The sequence below is a fragment of the Odontesthes bonariensis genome, chromosome 18 (genome assembly GCF_027942865.1).
Source record: "Odontesthes bonariensis isolate fOdoBon6 chromosome 18, fOdoBon6.hap1, whole genome shotgun sequence".
NCBI lineage: Eukaryota > Metazoa > Chordata > Actinopteri > Atheriniformes > Atherinopsidae > Odontesthes > Odontesthes bonariensis.
In genome coordinates, this window is record NC_134523.1 from 27777804 (window position 1) to 27789837 (window position 12034).

At 43.7% G+C, this 12034-nt stretch overlaps 1 protein-coding gene across 5 annotated transcripts in view; it reads left to right on the plus strand.

Moving 5' to 3' along the window:
* Window positions 1-12034, plus strand: part of pleca (plectin a) — a 183516-nt gene that overhangs the window by 87253 nt on the left and 84229 nt on the right. For 2 of the 5 annotated variants that reach the window (XM_075449164.1, XM_075449167.1), the window contains exon 1: window positions 8868-9496. The exons of the other annotated variants lie outside the window; for them this stretch is intronic. In XM_075449164.1, coding sequence (XP_075305279.1) covers window positions 9394-9496 — 103 coding nt within the window. In that variant the 5' untranslated portion in view covers window positions 8868-9393. Of the gene's footprint in view, window positions 1-8867; window positions 9497-12034 lie in introns of those variants that run through there. 5 annotated transcript variants of the gene reach the window in all.

Genomic DNA, 12034 nt, shown 5'->3' on the forward strand with positions numbered 1-12034 from the left:
TTACCCACAATGCATTTCGCTCCTGCCCGAGCCGAAATCAGCCGGTCTGAAGCTGATTTCTCTTAAGCTGTAAACTCTGTAAACTTTAGCAACATTTGAAACATTTTCAGGTGAGAAAGTAGTCGTTTAGATCCCCAACGTGTTGAAAACCTGACAAAATACCGGCTATTTACAATTTTGTTCCCACGAATTCGGGGCTACTAAAGCTAGCCGCAGTGAGCAACGCACTTCCGGTTATTTTTACAAAATAAAATACCCGTTGCCTTTTATCATAGGGAAAGCCATTACCATACAATTGGTGCTTTTGTTTTGAAAACAGGAAGTGAACCTACCCTCGTTGTAGCTAGCTTGAAACTGCCGTTTTGACAGGAAATGACGATCGGTGACGTCACGTTACGTTGCATCTTGGGTAGTTTGAGTATGAGTAGTAACCTCATGATGCATACCCAACATTTCGGAGAATCTAGTATGCATCCGGGAACTTCTCGCTTACTCAAACTCGCTTACTAACTCAAAAAGTTTGTATGAATAGTAGGAGTAGTAGGAGAAGTATGCGGTTTCGAACACAGCCCTGGTGTGTCTGCTATCTGCTGGGGCATCATTCACCTTTCACCATACAGTACAGCTCATCATTCTCAGGTGAATCTATCTAGATGTTCATCAAACACGAGCTTTATGAGCATCTGAATGAGCCAAGCGAGGCTTCACCTTAACGTGCAGCCGGCGGGAGAACTTTTCCGTCTGAGTCACGGATGCCCGTGACTCAGCAGAGGCTGGGAAACATGAGTCCAATTAAACCGCGCTCTGCTTTTCCTGCCCGTGCCTCCACGAGGAGGGTGAAGCAGCAGAAGCCATGTGGCAGTTTCCACAGCCTGCAACAACCGAAAAGGCCGATATTTAAAAGGAGCTCGCTGCAGCTGAGTGGGCAGAGCAGAGAGACTTACTGCCGTCTTTGAGGCCAAAGAGACGAAGAGAACGAGGCGAAGCTGCGATGAAAAAGAACCAAACCAGAGACCTGATGGAGGCTTTGATTCAGCAGGGCCAAGGTAGGAAGTCCGTGTTGTTGGAACAGTTCTCAGCTCTGACCAAAAGGGGTCAGCACAGAAACACTTTGTGGGCCGTCCGAGCCTGTAGGACCGGAGAGGATGGGGCAGGTATGGGAGGGTCTGAGGCCAGTATGGGAGGGTCTGAGGCAGGTATGGGAGGGTCTGAGGCAGGTATGGGAGGGTCTGAGGCAGGTATAGGAGGGTCTGAGGCCAGTATGGGAGGGTCTGAGGCAGGTATGGGAGGGTCTGAGGCCAGTATGGGAGGGTCTGAGGTCGGTGTGGGAGGGTCTGAGGCAGGTATGGGAGGGTCTGAGGCAGGTATGGGAGGGTCTGAGGCCGGTATGGGAGGGTCTGAGGTCGGTATGGGAGGGTCTGAGGCCGGTATGGGAGGGTCTGAGGCCGGTATGGGAGGGTCTGAGGCCGGTGTGGGAGGGTCTGAGGCCGGTGTGAGAGGGTCTGAGGCCGGTGTGAGAGGGTCTGAGGCCGGTGTGAGAGGGTCTGAGGCCGGTGTGAGAGGGTCTGAGGCCGGTGTGAGAGGGTCTGAGGCCGGTGTGAGAGGGTCTGAGGCCGGTGTGAGAGGGTCTGAGGCCGGTATGGGAGGGTCTGAGGCAGGTATAGGAGGGTCTGAGGCCAGTATGGGAGGGTCTGAGGCAGGTATGGGAGGGTCTGAGGCAGGTATAGGAGGGTCTGAGGCCAGTATGGGAGGGTCTGAGGCCAGTATGGGAGGGTCTGAGGCCAGTATGGGAGGGTCTGAGGCAGGTATGGGAGGGTCTGAGGCAGGTATGGGAGGGTCTGAGGCCAGTATGGGAGGGTCTGAGGCAGGTATTGGAGGGTCTGAGGCAGGTATTGGAGGGTCTGAGGCAGATATAGGAGGGTCTGAGGCCGGTATGGGAGGGTCTGAGGTCGATATGGGAGGGTCTGAGGCAGGTATGGGAGGGTCTGAGGCCGGTATGGGAGGGTCTGAGGTCGATATGGGAGGGTCTGAGGCTGGTATGGGAGGGACTGAGGCTGGTATGGGAGGGTCTTATGTTAGACACCACCTTTAATAAGTCCAGGGAACGGTCCTGGGTCGGCGCAGGAACAATGAGGACACTTAATATCAGTATATACTTTTTTAGACAATTTGACAAGAAAACTTTAAAATTGACAAAAGGGGATAAAAAAAAGTGTAGATTTCTGAGAAACTGGAAGGTTTTAAAGGGGATAAAAAACTGTAGATTTCTGAGAAACTGGAAGGTTTTAAAGGGGATAAAAAACTGTAGATTTCTGAGAAACTGGAAGGTTTTAAAGGGGCTGAAAAACTGTAGATTTCTGAGAAACTGGAAGGTTTTAAAGGGGCTGAAAAACTGCAGATTTCTGATAAACCGGAAGGTTTTAAATGTTTCAGGTTTGTCTTGAACTCAAAGTCTTAAAGATAAATCAGAGTTAAACATCTTTTTCTGTAATTCCAGCTCCATCTTTGACCGTTTGTCTCCGGTTTGTCTTGAACTCAAAGCCTTAAAGATAATATCACACAAGGGCGTAATTTTGGGTAGGGACGCTAGGGTCACGTCCCTACCAATATTCAGCCCCCAACTCAGGGTCTCCGCAGATCCTTAAAAAGTATTAAAAAGTCTTAAATAAAAAATACGTTTTTTAAGGTCTTAAAATGTCTTAAATTTCGCCGATTTTCGAAGAGTGGCATTAAATTTCATGTGGGCGGAATGAACGAAAGATATGTCTGGAGAGACGATTTTCTATCGCCCTGTGCACAATATGGCGACCGTTGACGTTCGAACTTTTGTGTGCGCGCCAGTACTTCCGGTGAAAACTTCCGGTGATTTGACAGCTAGCGCGTCAGGTTAGGGCCAGTGGCCGTAAACAAAGGTTAACTTATAGCCGAGAAGAAAGATGATAATTTAACGTAGCTAAAAAGACTAGCTTTCTTCAGTAGCCTAATGCTTACCGATTTAGCAAGCCTAGCAGCCTCGTTGCTAATGCTAGCCGCAGTAACGTTACCAACCATACCCGACGTCAAGGAGTTGGCTGAGCAGGTTATGGAGGGGCTGGCAGAGTTAACTTCACAATGGATGAGTGCAGGTTTCATTCACTTGTTTTCATTCTTTCACAGGATTGATTCACTTCATTGGTTTATCCGATTGCTGGCTGCCGAGCCATTATGTGTCTGGGTTTGTGTAGGTTACTGATCATGGTTGTTAACAGTCGATAGTCAGGTTGTGTGAGTGTGTATTTTTTCTATGGGTACGTGCCATTGACTGTATGAGCGGTCTGTGCTCGTTTTTTTAAAAATTTAAATAGATTGGAGATACTTTATTAATCCCCAAGGAAATTAAATTTTGTCGTGTGGTTTATGCAATGCAAAAGTCACTGTCCATAGTCTGTGCTTCACGTGAGTTGTCCAAAGATCTGGTTTAAGTTAACTTGGGTAGTAAAATCGTTTTGCTACTTGAAAAAGCACAGTAGACATAACTCGAAAATTAGGTTCAATTATGGATTTATTTTGCTCAGAGCCTCAGACAAACAGACAGACAAATGGCAGCAGTTTGTTTACACACTGTTTGTATGTTATTTACAGCAGTATTGTTGTATTATTGAGAAGGCAGTTGCCTGACATGCACTTTATGTTTGTAAATATGCGCTGACTGTTTGCACTGTTGCTAAAATACATTGTGCTTTGTTAAACCGAACAGCCTAGATTATAGTTTTTATATATATTTTTGCCATGGTAATTGGTCTTAATTTTTATTCTTAGAGGTCTTAAAAAGGTCTTAAAAGTCATTAAATTTGTTGATAAAAAATGTGCAGATACCCTGCCTACTGTGTAATCACGACCAATACAACCGCTGTCCTCCATTATTATGGCACATAAAGGGTTAAATGTATGTGACAGCTCGAAACCCCCCCTCTTTCACGTAGATATCCTTGTCTGATTAGCTACCCGTTTCTCGCTACACTTGGTTGGCTATCCCAGTTGTCACTCCAACTAAGCGCCACAGTTCCCACAGTGGCTGCGATCGCCCATCGACCACCCCCACCCCATCGACCCCCATCCCCCCCGTCCTCTCTCTCTCTCTTGACATTGGTAATGGATGACGGACCCCCTCCCAAGAAACGAGACATTCGTTCATTCTTCACAGTCAGGAATGTAAGTGCAGGGTCTCTGTCAAGTTTTAACTAAGGAAAATCCGTTTTGTGAAAGCATTTAGGCTTCTTCTGCTCTTTAGGCACTAGGCAGGTTTTACCAACGTGACAGGGCGCATCGTTAGAGCTAGGCTACTGCACAGTTGCAGGGACTTTTAGGACTGAGCGGGCAAACACAACAGACAGGGGAATCGATTCATTCACGAACGTCATCACAACATTAGCAGATACGGTCATTGCAATAGCCTAAATATCCATCCTCGATTAATTCAATTAAAACGAGTAGACAAATCATGAAAATTACAGAATGTACTGTATTATGCACTGTTTCACCACTACAGCCCCAAACATCCTTTATAATAGAATAAAGTTGAGAACTCTCTGAAGTTGCCTCCTTGACTTTCATTATATGAGTTACATTACATAACACTTAGCTGACTTTTTTTTATCTAAAGCGACTTATAAGAACACATTATTGGTTACAGTCTCTGGAGCAATGTTGGGTTAGTTGTTTTGCTCAAGGTCACTCCAGTCATGGATGTGGGTGTAAACAGAGGTAGCCTAATCGTGGGATTTGAGCCTGCAACCCTGTGATTTAAAGACCAACTCCCTAAACATTAGGATGGCTCGTTAACATATAGCATCTGCATGCCGTTAACTTATGATTGGTAATGCAAAAAAAAAAAACTGTCGTGGAGCACTTTTGTGTCCCCACCAATGTCAAAATCAAAGTTACTCCCTTGATATCGTACCTGTGGAAGCTGCACAGAATGCTGCACATCCTCTCCATGTGCTCCAGCTTCTTTCTGAGAAGCCATTGTTACAGCAACAGAACTTTTTTCCGCTCTTTGTCTGAACCCTGTAAGAAAGCGTTTCTGGGAGTTTGGGAAGCTCGTGGCTTCCATCCAGCGGGCGCTCGTCACAAGCCACCAGGCGTGAGATGCCGTTTCCACTGAGGAAAGCCTGACAAATCAAATCAAACTCGCAGCTCTGCCTCTGCTGCTCTCTCCCCCTCCGTCTGTGTTTTCTTTTCCTTTTTTTTTCCGCCTCTTCTGCACGCCCCCCTGGTTTTGATCAGAACACAATGTCGTGAGGTCAGAGCTGACTCTGGCAGTTCTGCATTTTCACTAAAAGTGGAGGAGACGCCCAGAGAAGATGGACCTGTGCTGCTGTCTCTGCTCTGAACCACGGCACGGTAGGTTTTGACTTCCAGCTTTTTTTTTTACGCAGTTTGTGAGGATGCTGCAGCAGTGTGCAGTGCAGCGTCTCTAACAGAAGTTTGCAGCTTAGAAACATTTCATCGCTCGGTTTTTATGGTTTCCATTTGAGGCATTTAACTGAGATCTGTGGGACTTCTCCCCGAACCGAATGGGATGTTTTGCTGTACGGGATATGTGGAAGAATGCGGGGAAGTATGGGAATCATTGTCCACATGTGGGCAGAGTGGGAGTGGGCCGACTCCTCCCATGAAGGAGTGATTGGAGTGCATTTTTTCCAGACATCTGCACAGCTCCCCTACTGCTGATCCCTTTGCCCAGGCTTTAGTGGAGCTAATCCTCGCTGCCAGTTTCCAAAGCTTCGGGGATTTGGTCGACATTTTCAAACTGGACTCGACTCGGGTCTCACCTAAAAATGAACCTCCAACACTTTAGACCTCCATCGCCCACCTTAGTGACTCTTTTCTTCTGGTTCAGCTTCTGGTCTTTGTATGAAAGCAGATTTTTTTTTAGCCATTTTAACTAAATTAAGGTTTATACACTGGAAAAAATGCCCCTCCAAAAATAAGTAAGAAAAACAGCAAATACAAGACGTTTTTGCTTGAAATAAGGAAAAAAAATCTGCCAATGGAACTAGTGAAAATCGGCTTGTCAAGATTTCTTAAAATAAAATGTGATATTTAGGACTTTTGAGATAAAAGTGATCTTGAAATTAGCTTAAAAACCTCTTCAAATGAAAAAAAAAAGCTTGTTTCATATGATATGTGACTCAAAACAAGATGTTTTCAAGACTTTTTCATTTAACAAGATATTCCAGATGTATTGTCTTCAAACTAGTCCCTATATCTGGCTGAAATGGTACTTGTTAGGCAGTTGTGTCTGATATTAAGTGTAATGAGATACTCAATGAGACAAATATACTTGGTAAGATTTAGATTTTTTTCCAGTGTAGTGACTCTTTTCTTCTGATTCAGCTTCTGGTCTTTGTATAAAAGCAGATTTTTTTTTATACACTGGAAAAAATGCCCCTCCAAAAATAAGTGAGAAAAACAGCAAATAAAAGACGTTTTTGCTTGAAATAAGGAAAAAAATCTGCCAATGGAACTAGTGAAAATCAAGATTTCTTGAAATAAGATGTGATATTTAGGACTTCAAAAAAAGCTTGTTTCATGTGATATGTGACTCAAAACAATTTGTTTTCAAGACTTTTTCATTTAACAAGATATTCAAGAAGTATCGTATTAAAACAAGTCCCTATATCTGGCTGAAATGGTACTTGTTTGGCAGTTGTGTCTTATATTAAGTGTAATGGGATATTTTGAGTAGAAATGAGACAAATATACTTGGTAAGACTTTGATTTTTTCCAGTGCAGAGAAGATAAAGCTCTTTCAGAACTCAAACTTTAAGGATATAATTTTTTCTAATTGTGGGACATGGTGGTATTTTACTCATCTTTTCGCCACTCTGAGCTTTAGTTTGCAGTTCAGTCACTTTTCTAACATGTTAACAACAGGATAGATGAATAAATAAAAGCTCAAAACTTCATGCAGTTGCACAAAGAATCGGTTTGATTATGTTACGTTTCTTTGAAGGTTTATTTGCTCTCAAATCAGATATTTTTGACCTTTTTGCCTGATTACATTAAATCCGATTTGGTAGGTTTTTGCAGGCGACTTGAAGTGCATTCGGTCATAGAATCCGATAGTTTGTGCAGGCTTTACATCTCAGGACCGATCTGGATACCCACTCTCTGGATATAGATTGAGCTCATACCAAAGACGGCGTGGGGTCCAGGGTCGCATCGTCTATTTTTGTTGGTGCCTGACGGAGCGCGGCGTGCACACAGCAAAGCTGTGTAAATGTCTGACCGCCACACGGGTCCCGGCTCGGGTTTCTGAACGCCACCTGACGACAGTGACAACAGTGACATTGGCGGCGCTGTTGTGTTGCCTCTGGGGTCTCGTAACAGACGCTGGAAAGTGTTATGCAGGTTCTGGGAGTGAGTTTAAACTCAAAACAAGGGTTTTTCCTCACAAACGGGCAAATAACTCAAAGAGGAATGTGACCCAAGGTAATTACAGATGTTTGACGGGTCTGAAAACGTCTAAATGTACACTGGAAAAAATGTCCCTCCAAAAATAAGTCAGAAAAACAACAAATACGAGACGTTTTTGCTTGAAATAAGCAAAACAATCTGCCAATGGAACTAGTGAAAATCGGCTTGTCCAGATTTCTTGAAATAAGATGTGATATTTAAGACTTTTGAGTTAAAAGTGATCTTGAAATTAGCTTAAAAACCTCTTCAAATGTCAAAAAAAGCTTGTTTCATATGATATGTGACTCAAAACAATTTGTTTTCAAGACTTTTTCATTTAACAAGATATTCCAGATGTATTGTCTTCAAACAAGTCCCTATATCTGGCTGAAATAGTACTTGTTAGGCAGTTGTGTCTTATATTAAGTGTAATGAGATGGTCAATGAGACAAATATACTTGGTAAGATTTAGATTTTTTTCCAGTGTAAATGTTCTTTATTTATACAGCCCTTTACAAACAATCATTACGATGTACCAAAGCGCTTTACAGCAGGTAATAAATAAAAAGAAGAATAAGTAAAAACAAATAAAAACAATAAAAGAACAGTGAAAGCAATAAGATACAACAAAATCGAAAAAGATCAAATAAGATAAAAGTGTCATCAATCCTAAATAAATAGGTTTTTAGCCTAGATTTGAAGAGGCCCGGGTCAGAAATAAGTTACAAAATAAGATATTTTAGTCTAGTTGGAGAAGAAATGTCCCCTTTGGTGGGTCTTCTGATTAAAAATGCTGTTGGTTCTAAAACGGTTGGTGGTAAAAACAAAAAATGCAGTAAAATGAGTTTCTGGGAAGTTCATAATCCCTATCTGCGCCGTCCAAGCACAAGGAAGCAATTAAGTTTGAAGGGAACGCAGTGGAGTTACATAATGAATCGATCATGAGTGAGTGGGTGAGTGTGTGATGAGGAAATAAATGGTGCACTAGAAAAAATGCCCCTCCAAAAATAAATAAAAAAACAACAAATAAAAGACGTTTTTTGCTTGAAATAAGATGTGATATTTAGGACTTTTGAGATAAAAGTGATCTTGAAATTAGCTTAAAAACCTCTTCAAATGTAAAAAAAAAGCTTGTTTCATATGATATGTGATTCAAAACAATTTGTTTTCAAAACTTTTTCTTTTAACAAGATATTCCAGATGTATTGTATTAAAACAAGTCCCTATATCTGGCTGAAATGGTACTTGTTAGGCAGTTGTGTCTTATATCATGTGTAATGAGATATTTGAACTAGAAATGAGACAGATATACTTGGTAAGACTTTGATTTTTTTTCCAGTGTAGTGTGCGATGAGGAAATAAATGGTGGAGGCATGGCTTCAGGGTAAATATTTGGAATGGGAGGAAGGGGCTGGTCTGTGGCTCGTAAAAAAGCCCACGATGGAAAATGAACTCCAAAAAGAAAAAAAGAAAAGATCTGGTGCAGTGAATGAGTCGGAAACTTTGACTCTGTTTGGCTCTTATGGAGGCCGACCCGAGTGCGATCGCCTCATATATTATTAACTTCTGCAGATAGGCTGCAGCGAGGAAACCGGCCGAGTCACAGGAGGGGTTATTTTTAGCCGCGTCGGGGCATGTATGGAAGGAAGAACCGGAGAAAAGACTTTTAAACGACAGAGAAGAGAAGAAAGAGGAGAGGAAAAGAGGGAGGGAAGGATTTAGCGAGGGGGGAGCAGCCACCTCTGCCAGAGGACTGAGTCACGGCCGCTTATTCGCTCTTCTGCCTCAGTAAAAAGTCACGGACAACTTATCTGCAGCCGGTTTTAAAGTCCAGGATGGCACCACACCCCTAGACACTGCCCCCTCCTCCCCTCACCTTTCACCCCCCCCCCCACCTTCCTCCCTCCTAACCCTGGTCCACACAGCCCGGGACTCCACTTTAAAGCAGGCCAAATGCCGGCCAGCCCCCCTGGAAAACTGTTCCCGGCCCTGGTGGTTGTGGGCCACGTTGTTACCTTGATCGCCGTTTGGCAGTGGAGAATACGCAAGAAGCAAGGTAAGCAAAGCCGGCGGCTCGGCTGCTAATGGAGCCTGAGGAGGCGGGTGGGTCTCTGTGTGTCCTCGTCCGTCCTCTGCGCCGACGCTCCTGTTGTGCCAGATCATGGCGAGCACTCCTTCTCCCTCTTCCTCTCGGCCCCCCTTTCTTTCCCCTCGCTGGGCTCAGTTTCCTGTGGTTGAGGAGATGTTGCAGTTAACCCTGTAAATGCCAGCTGGGAGGCTGGAGGAAGGGGTTACAGGCTGCAGGTTTGCTCTGCTCAGAGCGTTTCTGTCTCTGTGGAGTTCTGACTGAGGGAGATTATGGGCTGTTGCTTCATTTTGAGTGGTGTGAAAAGCCTTGTTGAGCCTGTTCCTTACAGGGAATGTTTTCCTTGTTGAGTTAAGCCAATCCTCCTCCTGCACACACAGAACTGTGCAAACTTTCTTCATTTCTGTCCTTTCTTTAAGGAGTCTTCAGGAATAGTTCTCCAGGCGTCTTGAAGGACATCCCAAAGCTCTTCTTTGGATGTGGGCTGCCTTTTGTTCCGTTCTCTGCCAACATGATCCCACACTGCTTCAGTAATGTTGAGCTCCGGGCTCTGGGGAGGATTCATCCCTCCATCAGACCTGCTGCCACTGATTTTCAGCCCACTTCTTGTGTCCTTTGGCACAGCTCAGCCTTTTCTCCCTGTTTCCCTTCCTTAAGAACGGCTTCCTGACAGCCACCCTTCCATGGAGCCCATTTCTGATGAGGCTTGGGCCAACAGCAGATGGATCAGCTGAAGGTCCAGATGCATCTCTCAGCTCCTGTGTCAGGTCTTTGCTGGATTTTTTCCTCTTTCTTAAGGACATCACTTTCAGATCCTGTTCATCTGCTGTAGATAGTTCTTTAGGCCTGACACTTCTTCTTTTGTCCTCCACTTGTCCAGTTTCCTCAAATGTTTTAAGGACACACTGCACACCATGCTGAGGTATGCCAAGTTTTCAGCTAACAGCTCTTTGGGAATCAGCTTGTTGCTGCAGAAATCCTGTTTTCTGTCTGTCACACTGTGTTATCTTTGCTGTTTTTCACACATGCAGCTAAAGAAATGGGAACAAATCTTAATTCCAGTCTAAAACCCACAAAGAGCTTCTAGATTATTCATTTCCGGTGGCATAAAACAGTTTAATCATTTCATTTATATTAATTGTTCCATAATTAGTCATTAGATATTCCTTTTTTAAGCTTTAAATTGAATCTTATTTTCTTTTTCTTGATGTTGAAAAACAAATAATTCTTATTATTGTCCTACTATTGTCTAAGTTGTGTGTTCTGTGTGGACACACAACACTGGTTCATCCCTTGAGTTAGGAGCCTTTTTTCCTGCCTGAATGGTTCATAGCTCAGAGTTAAGTGGCTTAACGAAGAAAAAACACCTGAACTGGACTGAAAATGAGTAAAAAAAGAAGAAAATGTCCAAAGAAAAGCTCTGAAGCTAGAGAACTGTTGCTCAAGACCACTTCAAAGATTACAGGAGAGCATAAAGATATAAGGAGTGTCTACTCTAATTATTTTGTCCTGCCCAGGGCAAATAGCAGCGATCTTGTTGACCCAGCTATTCAACCTGCATTTTTTTAATGTCACAGACACAACAGAGGCGAACCTGTTTTAATGTTGACACAAGCTGCCACAAAGCAGCGCTGCAGGCGGGTTTCAGGATTCTTCACTGACAGGTCGCAGGTGGAGATGGGACAAACATTTTGTTTCTCTGTTAGTAGAAACCGGTTCCGCCACCCAGCAACACTTCCAGCTGAATTGATCTTTATGCAAAATGGAGGAAAACTTTATCACACTTATCATTCCCAGCGGTCATAAAGGACACACCCTCAGAAGATAAGAGAAGTGTTCACAACGGTCTCTCTTGTTCCTACTTTTCCTCCACTTTCTTTCTGTTTCACAGCTGATTGAAGGTGGTTTGGAGGAGGGCAGGGCTTAATTTGTGCCGGAAAAATATATTAACATTAAAAAAAAGTTTTAAAAAATTTATAAAATATAACTAATATTCCGAACAAATCCCATGAATTTCATGTTGTTTATTAAAGGGATATGCCACCCCCAGGCCAAATTAAGTGTATCCCCGCATTCCCGAGACATAAATAAGTGTGTGGGAGCGTTTTCCTGGCGACCCAGGCATTGTCCGAATCTCACAGCACTGACCACTGCTTGGTCGGCTGTGTTTTCCGCACCTGAAACTAGTTCCCAAACCGACATGAGCAAAACAAGCCGTCTGTGTAAATTTACACTGTCATTTGCACTCGATGTGAAAGTACACCACTCACACAGTAATTAGAAGGTAAATCAAGTAAATTAATTCACGTAGGGCGAAATATTTCGAGTGGCGACGCTGGCGACGCTAGCATGTATGTATTACGCGCAACCAAGCAGTGGTCAGTGCTGTGAGATTCGGACAATGCCTGGGTCGCCAGGAAAACGCTCCCACACACTTATTTATGTCTCGGGAATGCGGGGATACACTTAATTTGGCCTGGGGGTGGCATATCCCTTTAAGATAAAACA